Source organism: Hemibagrus wyckioides, linkage group LG01 (genome assembly GCF_019097595.1).
Source record: "Hemibagrus wyckioides isolate EC202008001 linkage group LG01, SWU_Hwy_1.0, whole genome shotgun sequence".
Classification (NCBI taxonomy): domain Eukaryota; kingdom Metazoa; phylum Chordata; class Actinopteri; order Siluriformes; family Bagridae; genus Hemibagrus; species Hemibagrus wyckioides.
Window position 1 is genome coordinate 19,216,768 of NC_080710.1, and position 19,240 is coordinate 19,236,007.

A 19,240-nucleotide genomic window follows, 5' to 3' on the forward strand; every position below is an offset into this window, starting at 1 on the left:
ACTCTGATGCCCATGACCTTGTTGCTGGTTTGCCATTTGTTCTTCCTTGGACCACTTTTGGTAGGTACTAACCACTGCATACCAGGAACACCACACAAGACATGCCGCTCTGACCCAGTCATCTAGCCATCACAATTTGGCTTTTGTCAAAGTCAATCAGATACGTGTGCCCATTTTTCCCACTTCAAACACACATACTGACTGTTTACTTTTTCTGCCAAACATATACCACCCCCTGACAGGTGCCACTGTAAAGAGATAATCAGTGTTATTCACTTCACCTCGCAGTGGTTTCTCAGTTCAATGCAAGCCCTGAATTAAATGCCAAAGCAAAAGTAAATCTTTTTGGGGGCAGAAACTAATTTGAGGAGCTACATTTTGAGAATATCAGTCTCTGTAATGAAAGCAGTAAGCGCTTGAGATAAAACATGAAAAAGGGAATACATATATTTGGGCAGGACACACTTTAAACTTCTTCTGGCAAGGTAGAGATAACCCAGAGGTGTTCAACAAATCACCATCTTTCATGCTACCTCAGTAGATGATTCATACTTTTGATTCTCAGACAACTTTCTACTTATCTCATGCTGTTCCTCTTTTAGTATTCCTGCCCTGCTAGCTTTACTGGCCTATCTACAAGACCCGGAATTTATTTTGCTGGCTGTATTTTGTGCTGTAGATTTATTTAACAGACAATTCCCAGCAGAGGCATGGGCATGCTCTTAGATGTGTATCTTAGCTTGTGGGTTCAGGGTTCAGCTGTCTAAATTTTGGATATTAAACATTATTTTTTATACTCTTTTATTCGTTCATTCTGACATGGTTTATGTTATGAAATAAGTATATGAATATTTAAAATGTATAAAATTTTCAATTATGTGTCTTTAGCTAAACAGTGTGATGCAAATTGTGTCTATTGCAAATTGGACACACACCTGAGCTGGAAAAAACGACAAATAATTATCCAAATGTTCTTGAAGTAGATTTTAAACTAAGTGTATTTGCATTCATAATAAAATAGAAAGAAACTGGAGGAACCAGAGTGCACAAAAGCCTCGGTGCTCTTTAGTCAGGAGGCTTCTTAACCTTGGCAGAATTTCAAATCTGATGCTGCAGCACGAGCTCTATTGTAGCCAAGCCAAATTAAAATGTAATTATTTCTTGGATAGGGTCATGCTTGACATCAGGGGAGGGGATATTAGAGAAGAAAAAGCTGATGATGAAATATGGGCTACATTCGTGTTCATGTTGCCTGGACACTGCAATGGTGAAAATATTAGTGGTAAAGAAATATTGCTTTTTTTAATAAAATAGATTGCCATATGCATTAGTTATGTATTCCTAGAATTGATTTTATATACGACTCTTTGTGACAGTGTTTGTCATCATTTAAGCACATTCCCTTTACTTGAGTGTTAACACCTGACCTTTGACATCTCTGCCGTGCATTTATGTTACAACACCATAGAGAGGCTCATAAATTGAACATACATGTGCTGGCTGTTCTCTCTACAACTCTATTACACACTCTCTTTACAAGCACAGGATTCCTCGTGTAAACTACTACCACTGACATAATTATTAATGCAGCTCATTAATGCTGTGCCTACAATGAACTCAATCCTTAACTTAAACCTCAATAACCAACAGGAATCCTTTAGTCTCTTTCTGTTCTTGGCTATTTAACAGACATGTTCAGAAAAGATCAGAACTGTCAGATATTCTGTCCTTTTGGACTCTTTGGCAATTATATGACTGAAGATAATCATTAGCGAAATATATAATGAACTTCATACAATTCACTAAAGCTCTGGAGCTCCAATAGGATAGGAACTTTTTTTCTGAGCTAATGTGATTTTCATGAATACAAAATTTATTGTGTAAATGTACCTGCTTAGTAGTTAACATGTTTACCTCACACCTCAGAGGATTCGATTAAGGATTCGAATTCCTGTCTCCACCCTGTGTGTATAGGGGTTGAATTTTCCCAGTCCAAAGACACTGTAGTCTGAGTGACATTCTAAATTGACCATAGTGTGTCAGTGTGTGTGTGAAGCTCTGTGACTGGCTGGCACCCTGTACAGGATGTCACTCGCCTTGTGCCCCAAGTCCCCTCGGATACCCAAGCTCCCTGCGAAACTGTGTAGGATAAGTGGTACAGAAAATGGATGGATGCTCCTGCAAATGATTTACGAATACATTTGCTCATATCCACAGTGACAGATGAGGCCCACTGTTGGTAAAGCTCAATTCCACAGACGACTGGAACAGGACAGATTTTACTCCTTGCAATTACAATGCATAAATTCTTGGACCCAGTGAATACCTGTATATCTATAATCCCACATTCAGTTTTTTTAGGAATGGAGACCCAAATGTATAAATATCAAATAATGATAGTTAAATAATGGTGGTGTAAACGAGGATGTTGCCGTCTCATAACTTCAGGGTCTCTGGTTGGAGCCTGAGCTTAGGTTACATTCTTATTATTATATTTTCTCTCTGTGTTTTTCTTTTGATTTGTGACTCTAATATGCCCCTGGTGTAAATGTGTGTGTGTGTGTTTCTGTCTGTCTTTGTGTGTGTGCATGTGTGTGTGCATGATACCCTGCAGTAGACTGGTGTTTTATCTAGGTTGTATTCCTGCCTTGCCTTGTTTTCCCATGACAGGCTCCTGATCCAGACCATGCTGTAGCAGTTATGGAACAGCAATTAATGAATGAATGAATGATTGAATGAATAAATGAGTGAATAAATGAATGAATGAATGAATGAATGAATATTTATAGATCTTATACATCTTCCATAGTTAGATGGCTATTACGGAGAAACTCAGGAGGGAAGAAACTTCTTCCCTCATACCACTAGACTCCTTAGCACGGACATGTGCACACTATAGATCCCTTGGGATTCCATATAGTCTCGTTTACTCAATTGTTATGCTTTCCATTCTGTAATGTTTGCACATACTGTACTTTTATTACATGGAACATAATTGCACATGATATTCCACTCCTACTACATCTAAGATGTTACATATTGCTCATCATATTCTATTACTACTTCATATTTCTTTTGAATTCTATTCATTCTAGTTTTAAGTTTCTTACATTTTGTTTATTTACATGCACAGTCTAAATAGGAATAGTCCAGGTTTTTATTTCACTGCAGGCTGTATAGCTACTGTACTGTATAGCTGTATAGAGGAAATACTGTATTATTCTGACAAAGAAAATCTTGAATGGTATATAAGGGGCTAATTTGTGGACTTGATAATTTACTGTATATGAGTAACTGCTTGAAGAGAAAAACACAGGTGTTTGAGTGTAGTGCTGAAGCTCGTCTATCTGAAGTGTGAAAAGAACTATTTTTGAAAGTGTACATCAGTGAGAAACAGTTAACAACCATGCAGAAATACACATCTTTTAGTTTGTGGTATGAAAAACACATCAAAGTGGGTTTTATTGCTTTTGAATCCAAAATATACATGGCATATTTATGTAGAAGGACCCAAAGTAACTTGACAGTCTGTTTTAGTGATGGATGGAGAATTTGATTAGGAAACGTTGAAACACTCTCAGTTCCTGTTAAACGCAGTGTTAAACTCAGTCTGAAATGAAGCTGTGTCTCAGTGGCTCTACTTGTCTATCAAAAAGCTTAGCTAAAAATGCAGTTACAGCCATCTAATGTAAACAATTTCATCTTGTTCAGATGTAATAACTGGATAGTCAGCAGTGAGGCTTTGGCGGTTATGACTGCGGGGATCAGCTTAGTTGAAAATTGGCTTTAAAAAGTGGTAAATTGTCTGTTAGCTGGAGTTTTCTCAGACCTATAGTGTTTGGCAAATAGTGTTTGAGAACACATTGAAATTGTGTTTTTCAGAAAAAATTCTGTTTTTTTTTTAAACTAAACAATTCATTATTGAATATATTGAATATATATATATATATATATATATATATAAATCAGCTGTCACAATTTGCAAAACTTATTATTAAACATTATATATATATATATATATATATATATATATATATAATGTTTAATAATAAGTTTTGCAAATTGTGACAGCTGATTTATACAAAAGGTTAGATATTCAATGAGATCCTTTCATTGTTTTTGATGTAATATCAGGGATCTATGATCTTTAAGGCAAAAAATTAAAAAAATTAGAGTAAAAAATTTCTCTAGACCTTTGACTCCCACTATACATGGTAATACATAAACATAAAAAATCTTATAAAAATCTTATATAATCTGTAATTATACCACAATGCTTAATTGATTAATTAACGTAATTGTCAAATCTGATGCTTTTGAAAGTGTTGATTAATTGTCTCTAAGAGCACAGCTCTAACAGTAGTGCTGCCTGCAAACTGTACTTTTCCTTCTCTCTCAAAAGGACACTTTTTCAGTGGTACAATTTCAGTGTATACTTTGGTATGTACCTGCTTGGTGGTATCTGTATGTCAGCCTGTATCATCACTGATTACTTTCCTATTCCATCACACCCCATAGACTTTTATTCCGATTTGGAACTGATTTATCTACTGATTAGTTAACAGAAAAATTCCATATCTTTGACATTTTCAGACTCTTTTCTATAACAGTAGTGTGATTATGTAGTTTGCATGTTGGAAGCTTAGCTCCAGAGCTCATGCTCACTCGGGTGGGTTAAAGTGCAGGAGTTTACACACTGCAGTGGGCCGTGAAGGCTGCTGAGTGTAAGGTTCTTTTCATGTCATGTTTCACAAGGTTAGATCTGCAGGCAAAAACTATTTGAATTGGTGAAATTGCAAGCACAGGATTCTTCTTTTGAACTATTACCGGGGAAGACATGTATGCAATTTACTTTCTATCATAGCTCTTCTCATGTTTGGGGTGCGTGAACCGAAGAGGGCTTTGGCTGAATACATGTTGTGATAGCATTTTTGCCCAAATCTGGGAAAAATCTGCAGAAATTTGGAAGCTCTTCAGAATATCATATAGTTTGCTTGATTTTGTGTGCTTTTTTTTGCGATTGCAAAATCACTAATACTGGAGGGACTGAACTTCACACTTAATTTGCATGTTACTTCATACTTCACACTACTTATCTCTGAGTGATATTTTTGAGTTAGGGTTTTTTTTATATATATATATATATATATATATATATATATTAATATTTTTATGTCACTGTTTAAAAAACATTTTTATTTTATTTGATTTGTCAGTATTTATCCTTTATTTTTCACAGCAGCAGAAAGTGTAGACTAAAAACTTTCATTGTACAAGGAAGTAAAGTTCTAGACAAGAAAGTTCTGACTGTTGAATTCATCCTGCCATCTCTCGCACAGCAGCCACAGCGTGACTTCAACTCAAAATAAGACACATATTGCTACTGAGTTTGACTTCTGTGTGGCTGACCTGCAGTAGGACAGATCTCCAGAAGGAAATGTGTCCTTCATGTTGTAATGCACATTCTGAAATGAAAACCAGATGAATAATAACAACCTTGAAACAGACTTAGCAGAATAAAAAGTTGAATTGCATGATGTAGAATCCTCAAGTATAAAGCAGTGTTCCTACTACTGGAGACTGATTTTCTTTCTCTCCCCCCACCTCTCTCTCTCTCTCTCTCTCTCTCTCTCTTTCTTTTTCTCTTTCTCTTTCTCCCTCTATCAGCAGGCTGTACATTTGATGAGGACTCTGACCCCAGCCTCTGCGAGTTCAGTCAGGGAGAGGAGGATGATTTTGATTGGCAGCTGTTCCGCACCCACACCTTACCTCACGCTATCCCTGATCTTCTGCATGGTAAGTTTACCCAGTCTACCAGTCTGTTTCACACCTCCTGCCTCCGTTCTGTGGGAGCAGATGTGCTGATGGTGAGCGGTGTCTGATTCGGCCCTTTCTTAGTTTTGCCACGCATGCAGGCTGTTGAAAATCAGTTGAAAATTTTAGATTGTAGATTATAGGCTACTGATAGAATGCACCCATTAACAGGCAGCATGTGTGTTTGTTTTCTCACAACATGGGGTATTCTGGGAGCATGCAGCTCCGTAGAGAGAAGCTGCTGTCAAAATGGACAGGGTTCCACCGGCGTGGGCACGGGCACCTCATTAGGAATGTACGACTACATGCAAATCAACCTTGAGATGCCTGTCGTGCATAATTCATCAGCCGTAATCAAGCAAGCAGCCTCCAGTTCCTGTTTGCATTTCCAAATACATATGTTCACCAAATCTGTAAGGCCTGCAGAGTGTGCTGATATTGCGCAAACCTACACACTAATGCAAATACACACCACGTGTCCTGACAAAGGATCTGTTACACTGCATGTTCTCATCACGGGCAACTATTGAGCCTTTCAGAGCCCAATGTCATAGAGTGTTTATTAGAAAACTGGTCTTTGCAGCGGTGAACGAGAAACACTCTTAATCTGATGCACCTGCGTGCAATTGCTCTTAACAAGAAAGCAAAATCAAAACAAAGTGGCGAGTGAGTAATTGTGATTATGTGGTAGTCAGTCATACATTATTTAGCAGAAGAGAAGAAAAGAGATGATTAGAGATTGAATGCTAATGAGACTATGACAAGATAGATAATGAGATAGATAAACAAGCACATAAGCTTTTCAGCAATAAAACATGACACACTGCAGTTAGATGCAGAGGCTCACTGAAAAAAAAAAACATGCCTTCTGGGAATTGAGAATCAAAACACTATTACTCGAAAGGTCAATTACTATGAGAGGCAAAAGCAGGAGAGGCTGAAAGGCTACTTCTGTTTAAATAAAGCCCAGTGCTTAGGAACACACAGGACTGATGTCATCTTATGTATGCACACACACACACACACACACACGAAATTTTCTGCCTCAAAATTGTAAAATGATGCGGATATTTAACAATATGCTAAAGCTTCATAACCCGTGCTGATCATTCTCCACACACAGATCCCTTAGCCACTGTCATTGTAGCTGTGCAGTAATGAATATTTTTCCCATCGGGTTTAATTAAAGCCAGTGGCCCCTGACAGTCTCTGTGTTTAGAGACCACTGATACACGGTTTATCAGGAAGCCAAGAATTAGGTTATGATAGCAGGGAATGGCAAGGACTATCACAGAATGTGAGTGCAAATAGAAATTGATATCCCCCTCTTTTTCTCCTGTTCAATTGTGCCAAGAGTGCACTAGAACATTCTTCTGTTTGTATTTGCAGCGCCTTCAGCTGTGTCGTTCCATTATGAATATTGTAATTAAGAAAGCATATTGCACTTCATATTTATGTGCAATATGCTTATTTACTTATTTACAATGCACAATACACCAGCCCCTGGTACTTATCTCTTGCTGCTGTTTTGTCCTGACACTGATGCTTACTTACAATTTGCATACACTGTGCAGTAGGCCAATTCCACATGTCTTATCAGTCATGTTATGCTCAACTGACACTTTTGCAGCATTATGGTACTTGGAGCTTGGTGTCAAGAGTCAAGTCAAGAGTCATTCATTTGCACAGTAACACTGGGTACACCGGCTATTGAAATGCTGTGTGTAATAAGATAAAGGAAAAACAATAAAGGAGTAAACGTGACATGCGCTATTAAGTAGGCAGAACAGTAAACACAAGTACAGTAAATAGTAAATAGTAAATCTGAATAGTAATTATCTAAATGTCTAGAAGTGGCAATACTAGAATGTTTCAGTGTTAGATGAAGGACTTCTGGCTGTTAGGTAGACAGAAAGCTTGAAGATAAAAAACTATTGTTCAGTCAGTTTGTCTGACATTGGATGCAGAGAAAGTGTCTGCCTAGTGGCAGTGCCGTAAACAAGTAGAGAGCAGTGTGACTGCAGTCCTTAGTGATACTGCAGGCCTTTCTCCAGCAGCGTGTTCGGTAAATTTCCTGTAAGGCCGGAGGTTTATTTCCAGTGATGAGCTCTGCTGTACTCACCTCTCTCTGAGGAGCTTTGCGGTCCAAGGAAGAGCAGCTGGTGTACCAAACAGTGATGCAGCTGGTCAGAATGCTCTCTGTGGTGCAGCAGTAGACGTTTGACATGATGTCAGAGAAAATGGCAAACCTTTTAAGTCTCCACAAGAACCAGAGAGGCTTTCTCTCGCTAATATGTTTGTGTAGAGGCTCCAGCAGAGATCCTCTGAGATGTGAACACCAAGGAACTCAATTAAAGAACAATTAAGATTCAGTATTCAAGAGTTTATTGTCATATGTAGAGGAAACAGTCTATTACATAATTCAGCGAATTTCTTTCTCTGTGGCTCCACCCAGAAAACTCAATTCAAAAACACAAAAACAGAAATTACAAATAGGGCAAGAAGGAAGAAAAAAATTCAGATAGCCACCTCCCCATACTTCTCGCCTGTGTAAAGGCTCAGTAGTGGTCCATATTCCATGGTCTTAACTCTCTCCACTGCCACCCCATTGATGTGGATAATAGTGTGATCCCCTCTCTGTGACTTCCTGTAATCCACAATCAGCTCCTAGGTCTTGCTGACATTCGGAGAAAGATTTTTGTTGAAGACACCCTGACCTCCTCTCTGTAGAATGTCTTGTCACCATTGGTGATGAGTCTCATGATGGTTGTATTGTCAGCAAATTTGAGAACCATTTTGGAGTTGTGCTTAGCAGAGCAGTCACAGGTGAAGAGGAGGCTGAGGACACATCCCTGTGGGGCACTAGTGCTGAGTGTGAATGGGGAGGATATTTGGCTGCTAGTCCTGACCTCCAGGGGTCTGTCTGTCAGGAAGTCCAGAATCTAGTGACTGGATGTGTGTGTGTGTGTGTGTGGATTGCACTTTTGTATAGTCATCATTAATGATTATATGGCATCATCTCTGTAGGATGTGTTCTATTATATGTCGTATGTTATATGGAGGCTCTTTGGTACCTCACAGCTCCATGGTTCCTTCTTCAATCTTGAGCTCAGGTTATTGTCTGTGCAGATTTTCACAGTTCTCCGTGTCTCCCTGTGGGTTATATCTCATCTCCCAAAATCATGCTGGTAGGTGAATTGGTGATGCTAAATTGCCTGTAGGTGTGAATGAGTGTGAATGAGTGGGACTGGCACACCATTCAGAGTGTATTTACCACTAGACTCTGGATACCTCATAACCCTTATCAGGATTAAGAGGTTATTGAAGATGAATGAATGTTTTGTATGTATGTCGAATGATTGTTAAGTGTTTTGCCAGATTCCTGTGTGCTTGTTATAGAGAAAATAGGTCTGCCTTTAGCCAGCAGCATGTGTTTATATTTAGCTTTACTTTATGTCTTATTCACACCACACTGACCATGTCACATCTTGCTGCCTTCGTATGCCACTGGGATATCAACCATGGTGCTATCAGTTAAATACCAGCTGATTATGGGTAAATCATGCTTACTCGATAAGGCTGTTTGCAGTCGGACTGTTTTAACTGCTTAGCTTATGCCCTGTGAAGGGGGGAACCTTGAAGCCCTAGCCTGAGTATGTCTCTGGAGAGAAATTAAGATTTGCTATCTGAAGGAGCAACAGAGCTAGCTGGAAAGGGGAGAATTTAATAGGATTTTTGAGCATTAGACACCCTCTGTTTACAGTCCTTTCAATTTCCCTTCGGATATAAGTGAGGTTCCCAGGACGGGCAGGAATGAGCTGATCTAGAGAGCTTGGGTTAAATGGTAAACACAGCTTGGATTCTGCTCTTGAGCTGTGTGTCTATGGCGAGTTAAGTAATCTACAAAAGGCGTGAGGGTGTCCCTGTGGTGGGACAGAGAAAATCACATGTCACTTTGTCCTGAATCTCTGGCGGCCATGACACCGAACACTCGCAGAGCCGCTAATAATGGCCTGGAAATGTCGAAGGCGTGCTGTATGAGGGCTGATGAAATGCGGAATTCACTGCTCACCTCAAAGGATTTCCCTGTAGAATTTATTTTGCAACCATGTTTGTCTGCTGTCAGATCTCAGGTGCATTACCAAATTGATTTGAAATGCTTGTCCGAGCTGATTGCACATCACTTTACCCTGAAGTCAGCCTCACTGCGTGTGAACAGTCTGTGAGTGAAACTGCAGGATAACTAATAGAAAGTTAACACTGTGAGGCAGAGGAGATGCTCAAAATCTGCTCAGATCAAATATCTTAGGTCCTAATTGGACATGCCCTTGTTGAAGTATGCCCCTGGGCAAGCCAGTGATCTCTTTGCTAATCTTTCTCTTGCATAAAGACTTTCCCACAGATATGGCTGCCAAGGCCATAGTATTCTACAGGCATGTTGTCTTATTAATATCCTGTGTCTGAGGATCTGGTGGGATTTCTGCAGGTCTTTATTACCTGCCTCATACCAAAGAGCACCTCTGTGCCCCAGCTGTACATTAACTGCACGTCAGTGCTCCAGCATCATTCATCTCTAACACAAGAGAGCCAAAGAGCCAAGAAGATGGAGGAAGACAATAGAAGGGCACATCTGGTGGAGTTCTAGGTTCATTACTGAATATGTCCAGAAGAGAGATCCAGGTTGTAACTGTCTGCCATGGTCTGCCGTCTTCAGTCTCTGTTCTTTCCTAAATAAAATATCTTGTGACTCACTAATTTGTTCACCCATTTTTAATGTAGATCACAGGTTTTTACCACATAATTTATCTGCTGTACAACAGCAGCTGGGAACAACCTGGCGATGCAGAGGATTTACCTCTGTAATTCTGTAACAAATGGATCTACACAATGTGTAGGGCCTGGCCAGATAAGCCCTCATTATGTGAACTGATTGTTCTACTGACTCCATAATTACGCATCCTGTTCATTTGCACCTCACAGAAAAGAGGACAATCCAGAGAAATAAATAAACCCATTCCGACAATGAAAAAATCTGCTGGTGATGAATTAAAGGAGTCAGTAATCTCATGCGATAGAGTGACATTTCATTTGATAATCAGTAGAGAGTGCTGAGAGTACAAATTCAAAAGCAATTAGGGAGAAGGTACAAAAGCTTTTAGTTTAGATGTGTAATATCACTATCTGTATTTGTTTAATGTTACAGATGTCTGTATCTGTATTTGAAATCCAACCTGAAATGCATGTGAAGGAAATCTGAAGGTTTTTTTTTTTTTTTTACAAGACATCTAAGACTAAAAAAACTAGATAAACCCTAGCGGTAGAATAGCTAGTGTAGCAGATCTCATGCTGTAACCACTGGACACCATAGAAATATGGCCAAACCATGGATGGGATGATTGAAACTCTGGATTTATTCCTTTAACAGAATGCATGAGGCAAGATTAATATATTCATTGAAGGCCTACTCTCTCATCCCTGCTTAAAAAACACACGTGCGAGTGAGGCGCTAAGAATAGCATGAATAAAATTGCCACTTTCAAATTAAATTTGCGATACACACATACTGTACGTCATGGCAAAAACCTTAACAAAGTTTTAAGATAATAAACATTGCTATTAAATTATAAAGAGACAGTAAATGCATGATAAATATGAGAGAGCAAAACTACTTCTGCTTCCATGTTTGCATACACAATGCAACTGAGTGTGAATGCTTAAAGGGGAAGCAATATAAGTAAAGCTCCACCTACAGCAATTAGCAGGAACCTGTGACAGGAATCATTAAGGACATAAATAGTTGTTAAAGCAACCATCACACACAAGTTTTGCTGAAGTTAACTTATAATGTAGAATAATTTTTTAACTAATTAATGTATTATAACACATTAAATTGCATAGAATTAAACTTCATTGTCAACCAGCAACACCAGCCCTAGTCAGCATGCTCTGTGAATTCTGGATATAGCAATTTCTCAACCACACATTACTCAAAAAGTGCATGGTTGTTTTTAATCTAGTTTATTTTTGTACCTGCCTCCGAGATTAGTTCTACTTCCCCAAATATGAACACACTAGCATCCTAATTAAAACCATCACAACCCTGATCAGGCAGTTACTAAGGATGAACAAATGAACAAACACTGTTCGTTCATGGTAATGACGAGAGGCGTTGTCTTTCCCTTGAGTTTCATATCTATCCACTCACTTAGCATGAGCATGAAAATAAAATGAAAGTAAAAACCTTGTGCTTGTGCAACATTTTGTTGCTTCCTGTGGGAACCCCATCCTGATGTGCACTTCTACACTCAACCAGACGCTCTGTGAACCTTTCCAACAAGCAAAAGAAAGAAAATCAATGTAAATATGTGTAATTGTCTCTGAGACTACAATTTTCAGTAGTAGAGGTTTGCTACATTTGCCCCCAGTGGCACATCAGCCTTTTACAAACAGAGAGTGTCTTCAGTTGCCATAGTGGCGGATCCCAAGTGATAGCAGCAAACTCAGCCAAATCAATTCATCCAGAATGCAAGCTGTGGCATGCCATCCTACTCAGACTGAAAATGATTAATTAATCCTTCTTTCACATCCACTCTTGCAGAAATTGGATTAAAACAGTAAGCTTCCTCTTCGCTTTGATCCTTTCATCTGATCTATAGTAAATTTGATTTGTCATCACTGTCCTTGCCCCAGAGATCCTAAGCCGTACGTCTCTTTTACATAATGGAATCTGTACTTCACATTGGCATCGCAGAAAACTCGAATGACTTATATCTGTATTGTAGAACATGAAACCCACTGATTAAAGCCTGTATAAGATCAAAGTCTATCCAGTACAGTTACTATACATATCTATATGTATCCAACTAAAGACCTAGTGCTTTGGTGTCTCTGAATTCCTAGAGATTGATTGGATGATATGTTTACTGCGAAACCAGAAAGCATCAAATAGTCTGTGCATCTGCAACCAGAGAGAACATGATACAGCTCTCATTTCCATCCCATCTTCCCCCTTGCCTGAAGTGCACTGTAAACAACGGATAAAAAGATTAATGATCACTTGTTTTCAATCCACCTGGCTGTACAGGGTACACATTGTTTTCCCTCTGCAAAGGAATGTAATATAAAGCCATCTTGTTTGTCCTGCAAGGAACTTGGTGAGATAAAAACTGACATGGATATAAATTTCTGGAGTGCCATAGGGATGCTGGGTAAAATGAGGAAATAAGTGGCTGTGTAAATCCAGCTGGCCAGAGCAGATTCAAAGCTAATGGAAGGCAGCAAGCATGAAAGAACATACTAAGGTTGGACAACTGCTTAATTACAGAAGTTCATATATAGACAATGTGTAGTGTTTTAAATAAATAAACAGCAAGATAACAGAAGAAACTACAGACAGCTATAAAACTGTGGACGGCACAGTGGTGTAGTGTTGCTCTCTTACAATTCCAGGGTTTCTGCTTGAAGCTTTTTACTGTGTGATGTTTTGCGGTTCTTCCCATGTTCCCTTGTCCCTATGGGCTTTCTCTAGATTCTCTGTTTTCACCCTTCTAGCAAAACATTCAAGTAGGTGGATCTGTGACTTTGAATTGCCACAGAACAGATGTGTGTGTGTGTGTGTGTGTGTGAGAGAGAGAGAGAGAGAGAGAGAGAGAGAGAGAGAGAGAGAGGTTGATGTCCTATCCAGGGTGTATTCCTTAGTGTTCCATGGAAAAGCTCTGAGATCAACTATGACCTTGACCAGGAAAACGTTTTTTACCAAAAATGAACGATCAAACAAATGAATGAATGAATGGATGGGTGGATGTATGTATGTATGTATGGATGGATGGATATAAGAATGAACAAACGTACGACTAAATGAATGAACGAACAAACGAATGAATAAATTAATGAATGAAAGAGCACTGATTTTATTCCACACTTGACCTTAAAATAAAGTCTGATAAATGATTCCTCTTTGTTCCCTGGAGACAGAGCTGCTTTAAAATAAGATGATCTTATTCCAGTGACCTGACCATTTATTCATTTTCTGTTTGTTTTTCCCTGTTTGTCACAGTTAAACATTGATATATTGAAATTATTAAAATGTTGAAACACAAATGATTTACAAATTAGTAGAAGCAGTTGTTCTAAACATAGAATTGACTACGCTATTCCAAAAGCAATTTCAGATCAGTCCGTGTGCGACACGCTAGATTTTATTTCATTTTGTCCTGATCCTGTTTTTGCTTTGCTCATTCATAAGTTATCAAAATATCATTAGCACAAATTAATCGTGATACCAATTCGTCATATTATTAGAGTGTGAAATGAAAGATAATGCAATTTTCCTTTGCTACTAACTGTGTCACTTATATGATGTATCACACCGTTCAGATCATTAGAAAGTCACACTGATCAGTTTATTGGAACTGAAGTAAAAGCAATACTCTTAAAGAGCAGCGATTTATCTATTGTAGGTTCTTACACTGTTCTTTAGGAGTGTGTAGTCACTGTGTTACTATGGGAGGATAGGGTAGTAGGGGTTGAGGTAGAGCTGCGTGTTGCAGCTCTTTTTAACCAGGTTGTTGAATTCACTGAGCTACTTTTTTTTGTGACTGACTCAGTTTTTAATAGTGTTTGAAGTTAAACCAAGAAAAAAAAGCCCACAGAGGCGTGACATTAAGCAACTGGGCACAATGCTAATGCCGGCTTTTACTGGCAGCAGCTCCGTGTAATTAACATCCCTTTGGGCTGGTAATGAAAAAGTTCTTTATGAGTGAGTTTGTCTGTTTAACAAGAAAATTACGAGCTTTATGTGCTGGGCCTTCTGGGTCACCTTGACCAGAGCGCAAGTTGCTACAGCCAGACGGTTTATTGTAATGGGAGAGAAAGGGGAGAAAAAGATGAAAGTAAGAGAATGCATGTTTATGGCTTTGCTTCATTGCTGAGCTTTATCCTCAGGAAAAATGGCTGTGGCCCGTGTTTGTGTTGTCACGCTAGCTTAGCTGCTCAGTGAGCCAGGGGACTCTGGATACCCCCAGTATTTTTTTTTCCTCCCTCTTTTGCTTCATCTCTCCCTTTCTTTCTGTTTCTTTCTAAAGCTTGCAAGCTTTTGCAGTGATGCAGAACAGATCACAAAGCCATCACAGATCTGAAATTCTACCAGCAGACAATGCACTGTGTTAAGTGTCTGACCCCACAGCATGGAGAAGCTGGATGTAATAGAATTTGCACATAAATTCGCAGCATGTCTATAATTTGGAATGCTCAGAATCAACATGACGCTAAAATTTGGGTTGTTAGATTTGTAGGAAGCACTGCATGTGTAATATGTAATAAAATTAGCTGCATGTGTCTTTTGTAATGTCTAAAATTTCATGTTATGTCATGGCTCATATATATATTCGTCATGCGTGCTTGGAGGTTTAATCAAGACCTCACAGAATCCAATAAAACAAGTAGTAGATATGAAAACCTTGACGAAAATGTGTTTTAGCTGCAGGTGAAACAAGGGCATCCGTTCTAAAAACTGCTGACTCTGTGTTTAGTCAGTGAAAAGGATGTTGCTTTACGGCTCCAAGGCTGGGTTTTTAATCAGAGGTCGAGCTGTTTGCTCTGGGGCTTTGCTGCTGCGACCGCTCACAGTGGGGCTACAGCTCCATCCATTTAGAGCCCATGCCATCTGTGCTGTGATTCAGTGTCCTGCTTCAACCCACAGCTCAGGCATACAACGGTCTCAGATACTGTGTACAGGCTGTAGGCAGTGAGCCATTTAGTATAGATCTTGTACACACCCACACAGACCTCCCAGACTATTTGTATATAGCATTATTACTTGACATTTTATAGGTTAGAGGCTGAACATACAGACCTCACATCAATTTAGTGGCAGCACCAGGATTTTTTTAGCTTTAGACCATGCACCATTGCACAAGTGTGAAACAGAATATGGAAAACAGTTGGAATGTAGCCTATCTGTGATCCAGAGCACCCATTATTGATGAAATATCAACTGACAAAAAATGGACTGATTGATTTTGGTCATCTCTGAATGTTTCTCTTTGATTTCCAGCTGGCAAAAATGTACTGCCAAGATGTTGACATTTTATTTCTCAGAGCACCACTAGACCAAACGTTTGCTGTTTATCTTGTAGAATCAAAAAGAATATCACAAAAAATTTAGGCTACGGTGACATGATCAGGCAGCTCCAGGGTCAACAGTTTGATTCCGAGCTCGGGCTGTGCTTTACATCTTCTTCGCATCGGTCTGGGTTTCCTCTGGGCTCAATTATTTCCCACTGGCCTTCCATAAACATTCTTTTAAGAGAATTGGTGACTAACTTGTCCCTAGCTGTGAATGAGGGTGTGAATGTGTGTGTGTGCACGGTGCCTTGTGATGGACTTTCATCCCATCTAGAGTTTATTTACACCTTATGTTAATTGTTGCTGGGATAGACACTGGATCCACCAAGACCCTGACCAACATAAAGCACTTTTCTGATGATGAATCAATCAAGGAATATTTCTAAATCCATCTTTATACTTAAATTCAATAGAGCTTTTAAAATTCAGAGGGCCTTTTTAGAGCATAATCCAAGGCTAGTGCCAGTGCTCCTGCTGGGGGCCGCCAGTTCCTCAGAGGGATCTAAAATTAAATTCTCATGACTGGAAATCTACATTGGACCTCCTGTCAAGGACCTCTAAGTAGTATAAAAAGTAAAAAGAGTCTACAAGGAATGCTGAAGGTAAGAGTAATCCAGTTATATCCATCAGCTTCCTCAGCTATTTCTAGTGCTTCCTGCTTGAAGACGCTTTTAATGTGTCACGATCCCAAAAGTGTTTGTCTGCAGGTCAATTAGCTCTTTTTCATTCCCTCATTACTAAAATCGTGATAAGAAGAAGGGCTAAATCGAACTGGCATGAGGCAATACTGGATAAAGGATCGATAAAGTGCTTTTTCTATCCCTACACATGACTGGGGGGTGGACATTGCTGTCTTTTGCTGACTTGCCCTCTTTCTCCTGCCTTCTCATGCTCTTAGTGTTCTTCTCAGGTGTAATCTATTTGCTTAGGAATTACCATAATATCCCATGTCGCACTCGACTTGCTGTCACCGTAATTGATACATACACATGGCTGCTGGACGGGGTCATTTGCATATAATTGCATTAACCGGTATGATAATGAATGCAGTGGGCCTGATGCAAAGCGAAAGCCCAACTGCAGATGGATGACTGTTCAGAAGAACCACAGAAAAGCAATCTATTAAAACTGGGAGAGATTTTCTGCTGTACACACTGGTCGCCGGTACACATTATACAGAGGCCATGCGGGTAACAAGCACTGTCCCTGCTGCTAACTGGTCATCCACATGATCTGAGCCTAATAAAAAATATCTGCTGGTTAATAACCAAGAAAAATGTAAATATTTTCTGTAAGGAGATTTACAAAGCATTGCTGAAAGAAGTGTCCAGTGTCAAAAAACAGAAACAGACTTGCAAATGGAAATAAAGGTTAGTTTTATTGCCAGTTTATACAAATCCAAAAGCTTGAAGTGAAGAGCGGGTCAAAAAACAGACTGTGGTCATAAAAAAAAATGCAAACAGATATTCCAGGGCTAGCTAAAGACAAAGTCAGAAAACAATAGGCAAAAATCAATACTATATTAGTTCAGATCCAAGGCATGTGTAGTAACCTCACAAACAAACTGAACTGAGCATATAGTTGGCAAAATAAAAGTGAAAAAGTATTTTTAAACTGTGGATGTGACAACACAGTTGAAAAAAGGTGAACATGATGAAATAAAATGAAGGCGACAGAGAGCATGGGAGTGCAGGTGGATTGTGGGAGCTGGAGTCCAGTGTGACCATGCTTGTAAGCCACTGTGCGATATGGGAAGCAAAATCTTTGACATTAGTTGATGTGAGTTTTTCTGCTACAGGTGTCACAAAGCTGGGATTCAAGATGGATGCATTTGCAGTTCAACAGCTTCAATAAAGATTAAGGCAGGAAGTCTAAACACAGGCATGGGTCGTGTGATAAACAAACAGGAAACACTACACAAACCAAACATGTAAATCAACAGACATGAAAAAAGACTTTCTAATGTCAGGAACAAAAGTGACCGATCTGTTTATTTAGGTGAAGGTGGAATTGTGAACAGGTGTGAACATGGTTAAAAGTCTGGTTCTTGTGACTGACTAAACTGCTATGGTGTCTGAGAATTGTAGTCTGGAACAAACATTTTTGTAGGCTACAGTGTGTTCTGGGAAGTGAGGTTCCTGGTCCGGGGAACAGGACATTCTTCAGGACATTATTTTAAGAATATTAACTTCAACAGTAAAAAGAAGAGAAAAGAGTTTAGTGAAAAAACAAAGATTTGTAGTTGTGATTGCTGCAATAACAATTGATAACAGGGATTAATTTGTCTTGCAGATTTTCCATAACATTAAATTTAGCTATTTTCAGCTGAAAAGTGTGACAAGCGTTTATTCAATACAGTCACAAGTGCATGTACTAAATGCTTTTATTTAAACTTAGCAGACAATACAAATACATCATTGAATGTGGTCGATAAACAGGCATAGGTCGGGTGATGAACAGTATAAACAGGACAGGATAGGCAAGCTCAAGAAACTTTAAATAGACTAAGGTCACAGCTGGGATAGCATGTAAGAAACAAAGGCTTGGTAAGGACTGCTACAGAGAGAGAGAGAGAGAGAGAGAGAGAGAGAGAGAGAGAGAGACAGAGTTTATACTTCATAAGGAGTGAGTGAACTGAGTGTGCTCTTACACTGTGAATGTGCTGGGATGTGATTGACTACAGGTGTGTGATTAGTAATCAGCGAGTGTGAACATGAGAGAGTTTGGGTGTTGTAGTCCTCCGTGGTTATTCCTGTAGGACGCCGAATCATGGCAGTGAAATTGGCATATTGCTGTGTTATAAATAAAGGAATAAAACACTGCAGAGTGTGCTGTTATTGGAAAATAATCCAAAATGATCATGCTACCCTGTTGTGGATTATATTCCTATAACAGCATGACCCACATTTTATTCCTTACTTAGAAAATGACAACTGGAATATACACACTACACATCATTCTATATCAATCACTGATTTGATTAATGTAAATAATTAGTAGCTGTGTAAAGCTGAATAAAGCAGGAGTGAAAGAACTGCTTCTTTAGAGTTTAATACTATTTCTACTCACTACTAAGTATGCCTGCTTTATGTTGCCTAGATAAACAAAACTTTAATAAAGAGCAATCAAAGCCATTTATGCTCTAACCGCAGACCTGCTGCATTTTCATTCTGGCTTTTCAGTAATGTAGCTTTGCTCGCACCGTGGCACAAATGAACGTGTGAAAGATTAATTTGAGAGATACAGAGTAGTATTTGACACACCTGCACTTTCTCAAAAAACGCACAGAAGTTGGAACTAA

At 39.1% G+C, this 19,240-nt stretch overlaps 1 protein-coding gene across 9 annotated transcripts in view; it reads left to right on the plus strand.

Moving 5' to 3' along the window:
- ptprub (protein tyrosine phosphatase receptor type Ub) overlaps positions 1 to 19,240 on the plus strand; it is a 190,264-nt gene that overhangs the window by 47,289 nt on the left and 123,735 nt on the right. For 8 of the 9 annotated variants that reach the window (XM_058387584.1, XM_058387605.1, XM_058387628.1 and 5 more), the window contains exon 2: positions 5,668 to 5,796. In XM_058387584.1, coding sequence (XP_058243567.1) covers positions 5,668 to 5,796 — 129 coding nt within the window. The remainder of the gene's footprint in view (positions 1 to 5,667; positions 5,797 to 19,240) is intronic. The other variant, XM_058387594.1, reaches the window with a different exon arrangement.